Raw genomic sequence first — 16,924 nt, forward strand, 5'->3', positions numbered from 1 at the left:
TCTCATTATTACTCTTTCCATATCCTTGTAATTTATTTGAATATAAATAAGATAACTTTCACACCATTTAGGTGGGGTGGATTAATCAAACATTCTCATGAATGAACAAAGATCACATCTGAATAAAAGCGGTCCTAAGAATATGATGATTAAAAAAATTTAAAATAATTGAAAGTTACTATTTATACCAATAAGGTGCGGCTTTCTTTTCGATGATTCAATCATAGAGACTTCACGGTTAAGCATACTTTACTTGGAACAATTTTATATTGGGTGACGTCTTAGGAATTTTCTTGGGATGCATGGTAGCGAGGTCAAAGCATGCTAGAAAGACTCGTGTTGGTCTGTGGGGATGATCTTCACTCTTAAGAAGTCAGAAGTAGGTAACGTTCCTATGATAGAGCCACCAAAAAAGAAGGTGCACCTTGTTCGTATAAGTAGTGATCTTAGTCCTCCTATCCTCATGATCGCTCTCATTCAAATATTGAGTCCTTAGTCAACCTTCCTTTTCCTATATATTAGGGATTCTTCTCCTCATCTAGTCAATTTTGGGACTTTGATCTCATTCCTAATCAATTTTATTTTCTTTTTCTAAAAACATTTTTCATTTGTTTGAATTGCACAAAATGTCTAAAGTAAAAGGAAGGTGACCACATGTGATGGTAAAGGGTATCTCTAGTGATGATGAGCTGAAAATTACATGAAACATAACTTTTTCTAAGAATCTCTTTCGAAGGAGGTGATTATTTGGGACGGTGTTGTTAATCATTTAGTTTTTAGAAATAAAACTTATAAACACATTGATTTTTTTCGGGTAAGAACGTTATTGAAATCTAAACAAAATTTTAAAAATTAAAAGACGAAAATCATGATTATCAAACTCTAAGGTAACACATGCTCCAAACAATGCCTAGATTCCTTGTGATTCCCTATTCCACCTCCCATTTGAAGGTGACATAATATTCAAGACTATTCCTTGCTAGTGCGGTCCTCGAACATTTACTTCAACTTGGAAAAGGAATGCTTATCATTGACCTTCATTTTTCTATCAAGTTTAAACCATATTTTAGCATATATTCTCAGCTTTGATTCGTTACATATCGTCGTCAGCCTCACGATTTTAAAATATATCTATTAGAGATAGATTTTCGCACGCTTATAAGAACTATTTTGTTCTCTTCTTCAACCGATGTGGGATCACACAATCTACCCCCTTGGGGACCAGCGTCCCCGTTGGTACACCGCTCAGTATTTGGCTCTAATATTATTTGTAAGAGCTCAAGTTTACTGCTAGCAAATATTGTCCATTTTGGCCCATTACAAATTACCGTCAGTCTCACAATTTTATAACACGTCTACTAGGGAGAAGTTTCCACACCTTTATAAGAAGAGTCCTACGTAGGCTAATTTATGGACTAATCATGGGTTTATAAGTAAGGAATACGTTTCCATTAGTATGAGACCTTTTCGAGAAGTTTAAAATAAAGCCATGAGAGCTTATGCTCAAAATTATCATTGTGGAGATTCGTAGTTTCTAACGTGAATAATGCTTTTGTGATATTGAATGAGGCATTCTTAGCTGATCATAAGCCTATCATTGCTGCGTTCCGGGATGTATTAGACCATTGAAGTAGAGAGAAGAATCTTAAGAGAGAGAGAAATAAAGGAAAAGGGAACAAAAAGATGGCACCCCAATGAATCTTTTTTTGTCCATATTTGTAGGGTTTTATGAATGATAATATTGACATTCATGGGTCCAAAAATGTCGTTATATATATATATATATATATATATATGTATATTAAAGATCAAAGTAGATCAAAGTTTCAAGTATTATGTAGTAGGAGTAAGATGAGTTTAAGCTTGTAAATCTAAGTATAATTTAGTGAATAACGTATTAGTTACTGCCTCAAAAGTCGATTATTCAATCTCTTTGGCACCTGATGGTCCAAACATGTATCAACGTCAGTTTCATGATATTAAAACACGTCTACTAGCGAGAGGTTTTTATATGCACCCTAAAGAATGTTTTGTTTCCCTCTCAAACCAATATGGGATTTCACACGACATTTCCCTGCATCACCTGCAACATGGTCAAGTTCCTACTTCTCGCTTCTTAAGAGTGAAGACTATCCCCGTAGACCAACACGAATCCTTCGAGTAGCTTATCCATGGAGATCCTATGATTGAACCACCGAAAAAGAAGGTGCACCTTATTGATATAAAGAGTAACTTTCATCTTCTTTAAGCCTTTCTTAGTCCTTCTATCCTCAGAATTGATCTCATTAAGATGTAGTCTCAGTTTATTCATGTATTTGTTCTTTACTCGGGTGTCATATTTTTGTATCTTAAATTTTAGGTTTTGTAGTTTATTTTTGTAGTTCATGTATCTTAAATTTTAGCTTTCTTAATCCTTCTATCCTCAGAATTGATCTCATTCTCACGTAGCTTAGCTTGATGGATATCAAACTAATGAAAGAATGGGATGGTCAACCTTGCTTATGATTTGGCCATGAGAACAAAATTTTAAGATAGAACTTTGAATCTCACTTTTTCACTAACGAGCTCGGATTTAGTTTAATACTCATACGAATAAGATGCTTGAAAATAAGATATTTTGGATTAAAAGATGATCAAATTAGTTATGAATGAGAATATTATCAGATTTTCATCGAAATAAACGATGTTTGTGTTTGGTATTTTGTATGAGAATGTTACCGAATTTGGGGGTGTACATAGGTTGGCGTGAATTGGGTTGGAAAAATCTTTTAGATTAATTCAAAATTTTTGGTTGTTGGATTGGTGACTTGAGTAACCCGAATAGAGTTCACGACACAACCAAACTCAACTCTCTATTTTCGGATTGGGTTGGGATAGGTCGTCGGATTGTTTTTTTAAAAAAATTATTTATCCACAATATATCTTACATTAATAACTAAAATGTCATCAAATTCAAATATCAAATATTTATAACTCATTACCCATCACTAATAACATCATTTGTTAAATATTCTTAAATCTTTTTTAAAGTAAGATAGGGTTGAGTTGTAACCCTATTTTTCAAGTTGATCGGGTTGACCCGTCTTAAAAATTGTCAACCTGGAAACCGAACCAAATTTTTCAGTTTTCTAAAAATTAAACCCAACCTAAACCGAAAAAAATTCTAATTCAACCCAATTTTTATTGTTTGGATTGAATAGTCTGAATTGATCAATTTATTGAGTCATATGAGTTTATCGAGTTATATGAACATCCCTAATTAAATTTTACTGAAATAAATTATATTTGTATTTGGTCGTGAGATTGCTTTAGTTTATTTTCAAATTTCTTTCCTACATTTTAAAAATATTTAAAATAAGACTTAAAAAAAATATGAAAGTGCCTCGAAAAAAAGAGCAAGCAATAACCTTTTATTCCATTGAAAAAGTACAATTAGAATTAAAAAGGCACAAAAAAGCAAGCAAAATTGTTCATTCTTCTTTTATTCTTCAAGCACTCCACGAGCTGCCTCTATCCAACTTCATGTTTCTCCATCCTGAGAAAAAGAACAAAGGAAAAAGAGAAATATTTTGTTAAAAACCAAACTTGATCAATGTTCAAACAAGCCTCGGGCTCTCTCTTCTCAAGAATGCCGATGAAAATCTCTTTAAAAACGATCTCTTCCCGTGACTGATTCTGATACCATTTATAACAGTCTAAGCTTACCGCTAGTAAATATTGTCTATTTTTACCCATTACGTATCACTATCAGTTTCACAATTTTAAAACACGTCTACTGGAAATAGATTTCCACACCAACTTCGACTATAAACAAGTGAGAATTACCCTCGCGATTATTCTCCATTAATTGTCATCTCACTTGGGTTTTTACTCTCGATCCCGCTAAACTACATAGGGCTAGTATTTAATCTTAGAAATCCTAAAATGTTTTAGCGATTGAGAATTGCAAAAGAGTGAAATCCAAAGGAAACTATCATAGTGTTTGTAATGACATTTCCAACGTTTCAAACTCGCGTTAAATTTTGAATAAAACCTATACATATTACCTCATCTTAATCATCTGGACCTTCCATATGGGAAAGGAACTTCACCAGACTCAATTTGCTTAACATCCTTCAAAAGAAGTTGGTAGTGCCTCTTCACTTCCTCTTCGGTTTTCCCACCAATGGCCTTAGCAACATTGAGCCATCGCTCAGGTGTGTCTTGATCATACACAGCCAAAGCCTTCTCAAAGGCTTTGTTTTGCTTTGCAGTCCATGAACCAGCTGACCCATGAGCAGACATTGAAGCCATAATTAAGGGGTTAGAATCAAAGAGGCCTCTAAAGTCTTATGATGGGTACCAAACACAAGGCTGTGGGTACTCTTTATATATATGCTGGAAAGGCTGAGGGTATCTTTTGACATTACAAAAGGAATTTTAATGATTTGTGTCCTTAGAAACCACAAAATGTTGTTAGAACAAAAGACACACAACAATTGGAGACGGTGAGAGAATCAAAATCTCTTGTAGAGTCCTTCTTTCTAGGAAATGAAAATCTTGTAGACACACGGCCTCATGTCTGGCTCTGATACCATTGTAACAGGTCAAGACTACTATTATCGGATATTGATCCATAAATTTCAAAAATTGAAATTATTAGATACAACAAAATTTTTAATCTAAACTTTTATAATATTAATAGTACTTCGAAAGGAAATATATATTTTATTCAATTTGAAAAGAATTTGTTGTTTATTCTTGAAAACTTTAGTATTTGATCACATTCACAATATATTTTCAACCTAGAAAAGAAAAGGACCCAACTTTATGAGCAATAGGCTACTCTAAATATCTATTGGAATATAATAGGCGTAGCTTGGGGAAACAAAGGCATAAGGATCATAAAAGCTATGGTTGTCCTGCCATTATTTTACGGCTAGTTGCAACTTGTGAGCTAGCTAGGACAGTCCCAAAGCATATGGGGAATAGTCTTTTGTACCATTCGTGAATACAGGAGAATTTCTTTTCTTTGAATTACGTAGATTTTTGTCTTTTTTGTTTAATTTATGTTTGTGGGTGTGTGAGATTGATCGATCTTGCTTCCGCTTCTGTTACAACAGTTGGTCTATGAGAATAGTCAAGTTGAGACCCCATTAAAATGTAGATAGAATATTACAAATTTTATGTAACAGCTCAAGCCCATCGCTAGCAAATATTGTTCGTTTTGTCCCGTTACTATCGTTGTTAGTCTCACGATTTTACAACACGTCTGCTAGGGAAAGATTTCCATGCTTTTAAATGTTTGGTTCGCCTCTCCAACCTATGTGGGATCTCACAATCCACCCCCCGCAGGGGTCAACATCTCGCTGGCACACCGCCTGGTATTTGACTTTGATACCATTTGTAACCGTCCAAGCCCACCGATAGCAAATATTGTCCAATTTGGCACATTACGTATTGCTGTCAGCCTCACGATTTTAAAACGCATATGCTAGAGAGAGATTTTCACATCTTTACAAGAAATGTTTCTTTCCCTTCTCCAACTAATATGAGATCTCACATTTTTATATCTTATCAGATTAAATCTCTCGGTTCATTGATAATTTACTCGAGTATTACAACATCAAGTCTAATGTCATTTCCCTCTCAGATTAAATTGTCAGTTTTTGGGTTCAATGAAGTTTTTACAAGAACGTTTATCATTTTTCCACACTGACTTGACAAGATCTATATCAAAATGAATGTGTTCAAAGAAGAAGAAAGCTATTAAAGAATAAGATGACAACTTACAACATGTTGAAGTAACGTGAGATTCGTTAGAAATGAATATAGGAGTCGATATTAGGGTTATAGCTCGAGCTATGACCAATATTAGTTGAAAACTACATGAAATAAACTCTTGCAAGGAATCTCCTCAAAATGAAATTGATGGCCAAGGACTTAAACATACCCTCCAACCAATGCTTAGAATCTTTATCATCCCCAATTCTTCCCTCCAATTGAAAGCAATAATTATATCTTCGAATCTTTCATTTCTTGTAGGAACTATATTCATTACAAGTATGGACCTTGAATATTTAGTTCAAGTTGGATGATAATATGTTCATATTTCACTAAGAAGGAGAGAAATCTTTTTTAATAACCTTATTAAAAATGATCCTAAAGCTTAGTTTAAAGGTTATTAATCAATCCAAATCATAATTTAGTGTTACTAGCTAGTGTTTATTCCAATGTCGTTCTTAATTCTTTTTCGATCCATCTAAAACTTGTCTACAGCTAAAAACACAAAGATCTAAAGGTTATAAAAGACTCTAAAACACTTTTCTTCCATCCGATAGAAGTTTAAATAGATCGTTGCCTACTAGTTCTTACTGAAACCCTCGTTGGTTCGTGTTCAAACACGTTTGAAATTGTATATTATGAACTCTACTGGTTATGGCTAATCGGATCTAATGTTGTTTAAGGTGTGGGTCACCGCTGAAAATCATCTCCTAATTCAAAATCGCGAATTGAATTGAGTAGCTAGTGTTATGCCATTGTGTCACAATTTTCAACGCTCTTTACCACTTCTTGTAGCGGAAGCGGAAGAAAGATCGATCACACTCACACACCCATGAACAGAAATTAAACAAAGAGACACAAAGATTTACATGGTTCAGAGATAGAAATTTCTCTACATCGACGGGTGATAGCCAATCACTATAACCAAAGGGTTTATAAGTATATCTCTCATACTTTTGTACTCAAAGTCTCTCAACAAAGTTCCTCCCAATTGCCTCCAGGCAAATACAAAATGACAATGACTCTACGTTTCAAAATAATGAGAGACAAGCTTTTATATAGACATAACAATACTAATTTTCATACATAAATCAAATACATGAAAAGAGCTATGATTGTAGTCACTAAAGTTAAAAGCATGAAGTCTTGAGCATATCTTGGCTTTTAATCAATTTTTCTACTTCTTGATCACTTCTAGAACAAGCAATAGAACTCAACTTCTATATTTGAATGTGGTTATAGGCTACTTTTGGCACAACTTAACTCGGGTTCTTAATCTTCATCTCTCTCGGTATTCCACTACCGTCAGTCCATTTTGGCTTATTATGTATTGTCATCAGTCTCACGGTTTTAAAACGCATTTGCTAGGGAGAGGTTTTTGTACCCTTGTAAGAAATGTTTTGTTCCCCTCTCCAATCGATGTGGGATCTCACAATCCACCCCGTTGGGGGCCAGCATCATCGTTGACACACCGCCCAGTGGTGTTTGGCTCTAATATCATTTGTAACAGCTCAAGCCCACCGCTATAGTAGATATTGTCCGCTTTGGCCTGTTATGTATCGTCATCAGCCTTACGGTTTTTAAAACGCATCTACCAAAGAGAGATTTTCATACCCTTATAAAAAAAAATGTTTCATTCTCCTCTCCAATCAAAGTGATTCAAGCCTACCCAACCATTGTAAATCTAAATATTCTAAATGTTCAAATATTCAAAGTGTTTTAAGTTTTGTCCATGTTGTAAACTAAACACAAAACCCTCAATCTCAAAAATCATAATATTGGTGGTTTGATTGAATAATAAACTCATAAGGGCCAGACAAAACTGTTGATGAGTGGTACTAACACCAAGAAATCATATTCATTCGAGTGTTACAACTACATTTTAAGGGATACAACGACAGAGAACTTCAAATTTTTTCATGAAAATTCTAAAGAAAAAAAGAAAAAAAAGAGAAAGAAAAATGGATAGATCAGCAAGAAAATGGCTTTCTTCTTTTTATTCTTCCAGCACTGCACGAGCTTGCTCAATGGAACTTCATGTTTCTCATCCTGCAAAATTCAAAGGAACAATAAATATTGTGTAAACTCAAGAACTAATGGCTGAGTTTAGTGTTCTTATTGAAACATGTAGCATCAGCTTAAAAAAATAAACTCGAGCTTTCGGGTCATCACAAATTTAATTATATCAATATTTTAACAAGGACATCAGACAACTATTCCATTCATCGTACATTTAAATACTATACAAAAAGCTGAGATTTTAAAGTTTTTTCTCAATCTATACTGAAAAACTCACAGTTCATTTATAGATCATTTTGCATTTGGTTTGATTGGGTTGTGACATTTTTTAGACATAACCTTAACCTAATTGTTCGAGTTGTCATTTTTTTCAACCAATAACTCTTATTAAATAATAAACTCAACCCAACCATAAATTTTTTTGGGTCCTATTGGTTCACGTTTGTTTAGGTCATTTATTTAATTTTTTTATTTTTAATAAAAGTAAAATATTAGCTGATAAAATATCTATTTAAGTCTATTTACCACTCAAATTGAATATCTATTTTGAAAAATTACCTTCTAAATAGTTTTAAAATGGTTCTTAAGAATTATCCAACAATAAATAATAAAAAAATTCGTTCAATTATGTTCAAACTTAACCTAGTTTTAAGCAGATACATAAATAACTTAACCCATAAAATTTTTATTTATCTGAATTCATTTGGACCCAACTCAAGGTGGGTGGATCCAATTTACCTTAATCATCATCAATGAGTAGCATTAGCTGCCTCTTGAGCTTCGATAAGGAAAAGGAACCTTGCCAGACTCAATATGCTTAACATCCTCCACAAGAACTTGGTAATGCCTTTTCACTTCCTCTTCAGTTTTTCCACCAATGGCCTTAGCAACATTCAGCCATCGATCAGGCCTGTCTTGATCATACATTGCCAAAGCCTCCTCAAACGCCTTGTTTTGCTTTGCAGTCCATACACCCGACCCATGAGCCGACATTGAAGCCATTGATGATATTGCTAAGTTTGAGGAGATTTGGCTAAAAAAACAACACAAAAATGGGAAAGCTTTAATGGGTTTGAAAAAGAATTCAAATTTTGCAAGGAAAAGATGAATGGATTTGTGCCAAAGAGCTACTCATTTGGTGCTCTTTATAAGAGGAAGCCAAAGGGTAATGAACCAAGTTGGGGGGTAAAGGGAAATCTTTTTGTGTAGTTGAAAAAGGAATTTCAATGATTTGGGTGTTTATAAACCACAAGATGTAGTAAGGACAAAACACAACAATTGGGAGATGGAGAATCAGTATCTTGCTTCCAAAATTTTGAGAAGATGCAATATTATAATGATGTTTTGAAGAAATTGATATACTTAGAAACTAGAACATATCAATTTATTTTGTTTGATGATTGTAGGTTAGGGAATAAAGATGAGAAACCACACCAAAACAAGAGAGAGGTCCATCTAAAAGGTATATTTTTATTATTATTAAAGATTTCAAGGAGAATGAGATGCTTGAAAAGGGTATGTATGGTAAAACTAGTGCTACAATTTCCTCAAAATATTAATGAAGTTAAAGTCATGAGAATAAATATGAGTTTTCTAGTTAAAAGAAATTAGCTGTGACATCTCATTAAAGGAGATTTATGCAAATGAATCAAGACTGCATTTAAATGAGAATGATCATAAGAATTGAAAGGTTTAAAAGAATTGAAAGTTATTATCCAGTAGATATTGTCCGCTTTGGCCCGTTACTTATCGTCATCAACCTCACAGTTTTAGAACGTGTCTGTTAGGGAGAGGTTTCCACACTGTTATAATAAATGTTTTGTTTCCCTCTCTCCAACTGATGTGCGATCTCACAATCCCTCCCCCTTGGAGGCCCAGTGTCCTCGCTCGCACACCACCAGATGTCTGGCTCCGATACCATTATAATAGTCCAAGCCTATCGCTAGTAGATATTGTCCACTTTAAAGTCTTACGTATCATTGTCAGTCTCACGGTTTTAAAACGTGTCTATTAGGGAGAGGTTTCCACACTCTTGTAAGGTTCACCTTTTTTTTCGGTGGTTCAATCATAAGAATTTCCAAGTCAACAATTCTACGTCGAATGACCTGTTCGGAATTTTCATAAGAAGCATGTAAAGAGAAGTAAGTAATGTGACCATCAAACAGGGGATGCTGGAAAATGTCGGAGTTATCAAATGTCGAATCCTAGACCTGGGGCATTACACTAGCAAGTGAAATGATTTTATATAAAAAAACAACCATTAGTTTTGGAATATCAATATAGTCCCTCATAAAGGTTGTACACTTCAATCAAATTGGGAATAATTTATTGATTTATATGCCCACTTTATGAATTGTATATGATTGGGGGAATTCAATCATACTCACATTATATTCTCTACTTATAAAAGAAAAGGAAACAACTCATAAGGTATAGGGTTAGACTAAATATCTGTTGGAATATGAAATAGGCTTAGGGCAAATAAAGGCATCAGAATCGCAAAAGCTTGGTTGTCCTACTAGTGCTTTACTGCTGCAACTTGCCCAAGGATAGTCCCAACCCTACACGAATATCTTGTCACATTTGAGTTTATTCTATTGACCTTAACATAGAATTAAAAAATTTTGTTGGGACATATTTAGCATGTGGAATAAAAAAAAAATAGGTTAGACGTGTTAAGATCAAAACTCTCGAGATAAAGAACAAGTTTAATGATCCAAGATTCTAATACTCCGTAAGATATAAATAAACCTACTTGAATGCTCTCAATTAGACGCATTTTAAAACCGTGAGCCTGACGATGATACGTAACAAGTCAAAATAGACAATATCTCCTAGCAGTGGACTTGGGCTGTTGTAAATGATATGAGAGCCAGACACCAAGCAATATGCCAGCGAGGACGTTGGGCCTCAAGGGGGGTGGATTGTGAGATCCCACATCGGTTGAAAAAGATAACGAAACATTCTTTATAAGAGTGTGAAAACCTCTCTCTCGCAGACTTATTTTAAAATCGTGAGGCTGATGGCGATACGTAACATGTCAAACCAGACAATATCCGCTAACGTACAAAACTTTTTATTTGCTTAACATGGAGAATTCATGGCACGTACAAGTTATACTCTTTTTCAATAGACATATATATGTATACAAGGTATGTCCTCTTTAGGTACCAACAAAAGAAATCAATACAACTTAATTAGGTTTAACGTGTTATGTTAGGTTATTTAAATTTGTAACGACTCATACCTAGGATTCACAATTTGAATTCAATACCTGATGGTCCCGACATTTTCGGGCATCTCTTGTGACATGGTCACATTATTTATTCCTTGTTTTTAGGACAACACTAGCTTTTCAAGGATGCTTTGTCCTCACTTACATGCATTCTGAGAAAATTTCTAAGATATTACCCGACCGAGAATTGCTTCAAACAAAACACGTTTAACTATGGAGTTCCTATAATTGAGCTACCGAACACATAATCAGATTATATCTTATTCAAATTACATTTATTTTAGCTTAACCTATCTAAGTTATTTGAATTTATGATTTAAGATTGCATAGATCAGTATTTTGTTCGTATACATATTAGAAATTTTTTTGAATGAAACCCTCGTCTCTATGCATCCATCTCGATTTTTTTTTGCCCTAAATTCGACATAAACTAACCAATTTATGTGTTGGAATATATAGGCAAGCTAGAAGAACAAAGGCATATGGATGTTTAGGTGCAACTTGGGCTATATAGCAAGACTTGTCACACTTCACTTGATTCTATTGAGGAAAAAAGAGGATTCACTTTAACATCGAATCCTGAAATTTTGTTTGTACATGTTTAGTATATTGAAGAAACAATGGATGGTTAGAATCCAAAATTTATTGGTTCATATAACATTATTTTAAAGCTAGCTTTAGAGTTCATATGGGTTAGATTATATTAATGAGTTCTATTTATTTCGTTGAGTTTTTTAAGAAAATGGTATGAAAGTTAGAATAGGAAAGACCGCTAGTAGATATTGTATTGTCTGTTTTGGCCCATACATTCCAGGAAAGACCGCTAGCAGATATTATATTGTTCGTTTTGACCCGTTACGTATTGTCGTCAGTCTCACCGTTTTTAAAAGAAGTCTACTGGAGAGAGATTTTCACCCCCTTATAAGAAATGTGACATCCCCTCTCCAGCCGTTTGAGGCCCTGCATTCTTACTAACCCCTTTTTCAGCCGATGTGAGATCTCATAATCCACCCCTTTGGAGGCCGAGCGCTCTCATTGACATATCGCCTGATGTTCGATATCATCTTTAACAACTCAAGCCCACCATTGGCAGATACGGTTCTTTTTAGGCTTTCCCTTCTAAGCTTTCCATCAACATTTTAAAATGTGTCTACTAGTTAGAAGTTTACCCATCCTTGTAAGAAATGTTTCGTTCCCCTCTCCAACCGATGTGGAATCTCACAATCTCTACCAACTAACACGAATTCTTTTAGCATGTTTTTTCTACACACATGCTTTCTAAAAAAAATTAAGAGATCACTAAAGACAAGATTGCTCCAAATTAAGCACACTCAAATTTAAAGTTCTTATGATTGAACTATGAAAAACAAAAGTAAAAACGATGCACCTTATTAGTATATGCATAGTAACTATCATTTTTTAAGCATTTATTAATCATCATATCTTTAAAACTATTCTCATTTGAATATGATGTTAGTTCATTCGTATACCCCTCATTATTAGTGAAACAATTTATAATAACTTTCAGTATTGAGTGAGTTTATCTAACATAATTAGCTCGAGCTAATTCCAAACTACAATAGATCATGCAACTAGCTCTAGTTGTCACATAATTTGGCTCCCTATTGGAGTCTTGATTATTAACTTTTGGTAATTAGTCAAGAACTAAAGCTCTCTCATTGAAAATGAACATAGTTACGATTATCAATTTCCTTCCGTTCGTAACTATTTAAGAAATTCTCCATTTTATTTTAAAGACAGAATGACGTAGTATTTTGTTCATATGATTTTCTAAAAACTCTTACCTTAAACTAACTCTGAGGTGAAATAAAATATACAATGTCTAAGGTGGATCTCTTCGAAAATAATAATCATAATGTATAGATGGATTGATTAGTTGTTTTTATTAGTAGTATTTGCTGATCAACTTTGGAAGGCCAAAATTGGAGATGGATGATAGTTTTGAAAAAGAAAACACCAAGAAATCTTATTCGTTCAATGCTACGTTACAGTTAGAAGTACAATTGGAAGCAAATGGTTCTTCGTTTTCCTTCCTTTATTCTTCCATTACTGCATGAGCTTAGCTCCATTGATCTTCATGTTTCTCACGACCTGAGAAAAAAAAACAAATATTTGGTTAGGATATTATGTTTCTTAATAGAAACATCTTCCTAGTAGACGTGTTTTAGAATTGTGAGGCTGACGGCGATACATAACAAACCAAAACGGACAATATCTACATGTGGGCTTGGGCTATTACAAATGGTATTAAAACCAGAAAACAGGTGGTGTGCGAGCGAGGATGTTGGGCCCTCAAGGAGGTGGATTGTGAGATCCCACATCGATTGGAGAGTGTAACGAAGCACTCCTTATAAGGGTATAGAAACCTCTTCCTAATAGACGCATTTTAAAACAGTGAGGTTGATGGCGATACGTAACGGGTCAAAACCGATAATATCTGCCAACGGTAGACTTAGCTGTTATACACGATTTTTATGTTTGATTTGAATTTTTAATCAAATATCAAAAACAAAAATAGATTTTTAAAAACAATCTTTTATTAATTTTCAACCCTATAAACATAATAACAAAGAGTTATCTCATTAATGATTTAACTATTGTTGAGGATTCTTGGGAGGAAGTCCCACGTTGACTAATTTAGGAATTGATCATGGGTTTACAAGTAAGAAATACATTTTTACTCCGATGAGACCTTTTGAGAAAACTCAAATCAAAGTCACGAGAGATTATGCTCAAAGTGGATAATATCATACCACTGTGGAGAGTCGTGATTCCTAATATTAACATAATATTAGAATAGGATGTCTTATATTCAAACTCTGGTAGTATCATTTCCTCTTCTGTTAATATCTGATACTCTAAGCCAACACGTAAGAAAAGTATTAAATATTGATAAATAGTTAAATTTATCATAACTCATCGACTTAAGCTTTTGATTTCCGTTTATCGAACATATATTACCTTGTTCATCAGCACAATCTCGTAGAGCTTCTATAAGGAAAATTGATTTCACCAGACTCAATATGCTTAACATCCTTCACAAGAAGTTGATAATGCCTCTTGACTTCATCTTCAGTTTTTCCACCAATGGCCTTAGCAACATTGACCCATCTCTCAGGTGTGTCTTGATCAAACACAGCCAAAGCTTTCTCAAACGCTTTGTTTTCTCTTGCAGTCCATGCACTTGACCCATGAGCAGACATTGAAGCCATTGCTTAGTGCTATCTTGTGGCAAAACAAATGGAAAGCTTCAATGGGTTTGAAGTGAAGAGAATGATTGTGTTGTAAAGAGAAGAAATGGTAGGAGCTCTTTATAAGGAACAAGCCAAGAGGGAATTCATTGTGTCAATTGGGAAGTGGGAAATCTTTTGAATTTGAAAGGGAAGTTTGATGATTTGGGTCCTTAGCAACCACATGATGTTCTAAGAACAAAAGACACCAAACAATTGGAGATGGAGAATCAGGACCTTCCAAAGGTGATGGAAACTTTTGAACAAATAAGTTCTTGGGAAGAAAAATATAAAACTAGAAAGGAAACCTTCTATTTTACTCGATCACTACTTGATTTGTGTAACGATTCATGTTTAGGTTTCAAATTCGAATTACCTGATGGTCCTGACATTCACCTGCACGACGTGGTCACGTTACCTACTTCTCACTTCTTAAGAGTGAAAACTATTCCCACGTACTATCACGAGTTCTTCAAGTTCTTAAGCGTGAAGATTATCCCCACAGACAATCACGAGTTCTTAAGCATGTTTTGTTCTCACTCAAATGTATCTCATGGAGCTCTTATGATTGAGCACAAAAAAAAAATGTGCATCTTATTGATATAGATAGTGCTTTTAAATTCTTTTAAGTCTTTATTTGTCATCTTATCCTTAAGATTACTTTCATTCAAATGTGGCATTGGTTCATTCATGTACCATTTTTTTTACTTGGGTTCATTAATATCTCATCGACAAATGCACCAAATCACATCAAACAGTAATCATGAACCCACGACTTCAAAACCCGTATGTGTAAGCCCCTCACGAACCCGAACAATAACAACTTGAGCAGATCCTGTGACGACCCATGCATATCTTCAACGGGAACTCTAATTCGAAACTCACTATTTTTTTATTAACAAAAAACTTAAAGAGAGGAATAGAAGTAATTTCGAGAGCGAAAAGGGACTAAGACATCGGCCATGAGAATCGTTTTCAGATTCGTTAGAGATGAAAAGTAGAAGTAATTCCGAGATGAAATGAATAGTGATGATTATTTGAAAACTACATGAAATAAACTTTATGCAACGAATATTTTCAAATGAAGTTGATAGGCTAAGGGCTTAGAGATACCCTCCTACCAAATGCTTAGAATCTTTTGTAATCCCTAATTCTCCTTCTTTTAGGGACTATTCCCTATCATTGTGGTCCTTAAATTGTTTAGTTCAAGCTAGAAAATGGTTTGTTCTTGACTTCTATTTCCCATATTGATAGATAATAAATACCACATTACGTTGACATACATGACGAGTCTGTCATCGATCACTCGAATAAAAATTGAACGATCAGTTCTCGAGAAAATCAAATTTTTGAAGGAAGATGACGTTTTCTCGATACTTATTCAAGCATTTGATTCATAAGGTTGTTTAATCTCATAGAATACAAATTCATTTATTACACAAAATCAGCCTAATACGGGTGGATTTTAAGCTTTGTCTAAAAAAAAAAATACATTGAACTTTCTAGAATTTCAATAATACGTACCCTTAAAAGTTTAAAAATACTCTAATTTTTAATCGTCAGTATATAAACTGAATTCTTAACACTACATTTCAAGAATGCTCATAAATTTTTATCTTTAGTACCCTTAAAGTTGAAAGAGATGATTTATGAGATGGTAGATAGACCGTTTATATCTATATATTGACACTAAAAACTTTGTTATAAAAGTTAAGAGTGTTAATACTAATTTTAAAAGTTCATGAGTATTTTGTAAACATTGTACTAACAATAAAATTGGTCTTGCCCGCAGGTTGGGACGGCCCTGGGCCAAGTTGTGTAGCATAAAGTCATGGCATAATTTGTGATCTTGATATCATTGCTTCCCTACATAGCCATTGTGAGTATCATTTTCTTATATTTAGAGTAGCCTATATACCCTATGAAGAAGTGTCCTTTTCATTTGTATGCAGAGAATATAAGATGAATGTGATTGAATTCTTCCCAATCATATATGTAATTCAAAAAGTTGATTGTAAATTTTCTCAATTTGACCCATTAAATTCATGATTAATTTTAAAGATTCAAAACTCGTGTTAGAAATGAGTATCTTTGTTGTGGTTGATGTTGATATGAGTATCTTATTGTCCAAGTTTTATTGACTTTTTGTGAGAATGTAGGGTAAAGATTTCACTTTTTTTTGGAGATCATATATACTCATTCATATTGAAATTTATGTGAGTTCAAGAATAAAGTGGTTTGTTCGTCAAAATGAAAGGGTTACGAGACATTTGTTTTGATACCATGTTAAATCATTTGAGTTGCTGACGTCGAGTCGGTCCTATGCCGCTAGCTATGCCTTGAATTGAAAGCTAAATCGGGCCGAGAATTCTGAGTCGACAACTCAATTTGATGAACTTACAAACTATCTCTTACCACGTGGTCACATTTACCTACTTCTTGCATCTTAAGAGTAAAAACTATCCTCACATACCAACTCGCATCTTAAGAGTGAAAATGATCCCCACAAACCAACACGAGTCCTTCCAATATGTTTTGTCTTCACTCACATGCATTCTAGGAAAATTCCTAGGAGGTCACGCAACATAGAATTGTTCCAAGTTAAACACATTTAATTGTGGAGTTTCGAGCCACAAAAAAAAAAAAAAAAAAATAT

At 34.0% G+C, this 16,924-nt stretch overlaps 3 protein-coding genes across 4 annotated transcripts; all 3 read right to left on the bottom strand.

Moving 5' to 3' along the window:
• Positions 1-3,379: 3,379 nt before the first annotated feature.
• On the bottom strand, positions 3,380-4,341 carry LOC111454836 (protein RADIALIS-like 1). Its single transcript, XM_023096306.1, has 2 exons — positions 4,047-4,341; positions 3,380-3,534 (listed from the first exon to the last, which is right to left on the bottom strand). The coding sequence occupies exon 1, from the start codon at positions 4,291-4,293 to the stop codon at positions 4,057-4,059; it is 237 nt and encodes a 78-aa protein (XP_022952074.1). The 5' UTR covers positions 4,294-4,341; the 3' UTR covers positions 3,380-3,534; positions 4,047-4,056.
• Positions 4,342-7,588: 3,247 nt separating this feature from the next.
• On the bottom strand, positions 7,589-8,914 carry LOC111454835 (protein RADIALIS-like 1). Its single transcript, XM_023096305.1, has 2 exons — positions 8,521-8,914; positions 7,589-7,812 (listed from the first exon to the last, which is right to left on the bottom strand). Exon 1 carries the CDS (start codon positions 8,782-8,784, stop codon positions 8,545-8,547), a length of 240 nt encoding a protein of 79 aa, XP_022952073.1. The 5' UTR covers positions 8,785-8,914; the 3' UTR covers positions 7,589-7,812; positions 8,521-8,544.
• Positions 8,915-13,003: 4,089 nt separating this feature from the next.
• Positions 13,004-14,338, bottom strand: LOC111455288 (protein RADIALIS-like 1). Of its 2 annotated transcripts, none has more exons than XM_023096892.1 (2): positions 13,983-14,338; positions 13,004-13,133 (listed from the first exon to the last, which is right to left on the bottom strand). In XM_023096892.1, the coding sequence occupies exon 1, from the start codon at positions 14,248-14,250 to the stop codon at positions 14,008-14,010; it is 243 nt and encodes an 80-aa protein (XP_022952660.1). In that variant the 5' UTR covers positions 14,251-14,338; the 3' UTR covers positions 13,004-13,133; positions 13,983-14,007. The 2 variants fall into 2 exon arrangements, with proteins under 2 accessions (XP_022952660.1, XP_022952661.1); XM_023096893.1 differs by having other exon boundaries at positions 13,068-13,129; positions 14,000-14,338.
• Positions 14,339-16,924: the final 2,586 nt, after the last annotated feature.

This window comes from Cucurbita moschata, unplaced genomic scaffold, assembly GCF_002738365.1.
Source record: "Cucurbita moschata cultivar Rifu unplaced genomic scaffold, Cmos_1.0 Cmo_Scf00017, whole genome shotgun sequence".
In the NCBI taxonomy this organism is placed as follows: domain Eukaryota; kingdom Viridiplantae; phylum Streptophyta; class Magnoliopsida; order Cucurbitales; family Cucurbitaceae; genus Cucurbita; species Cucurbita moschata.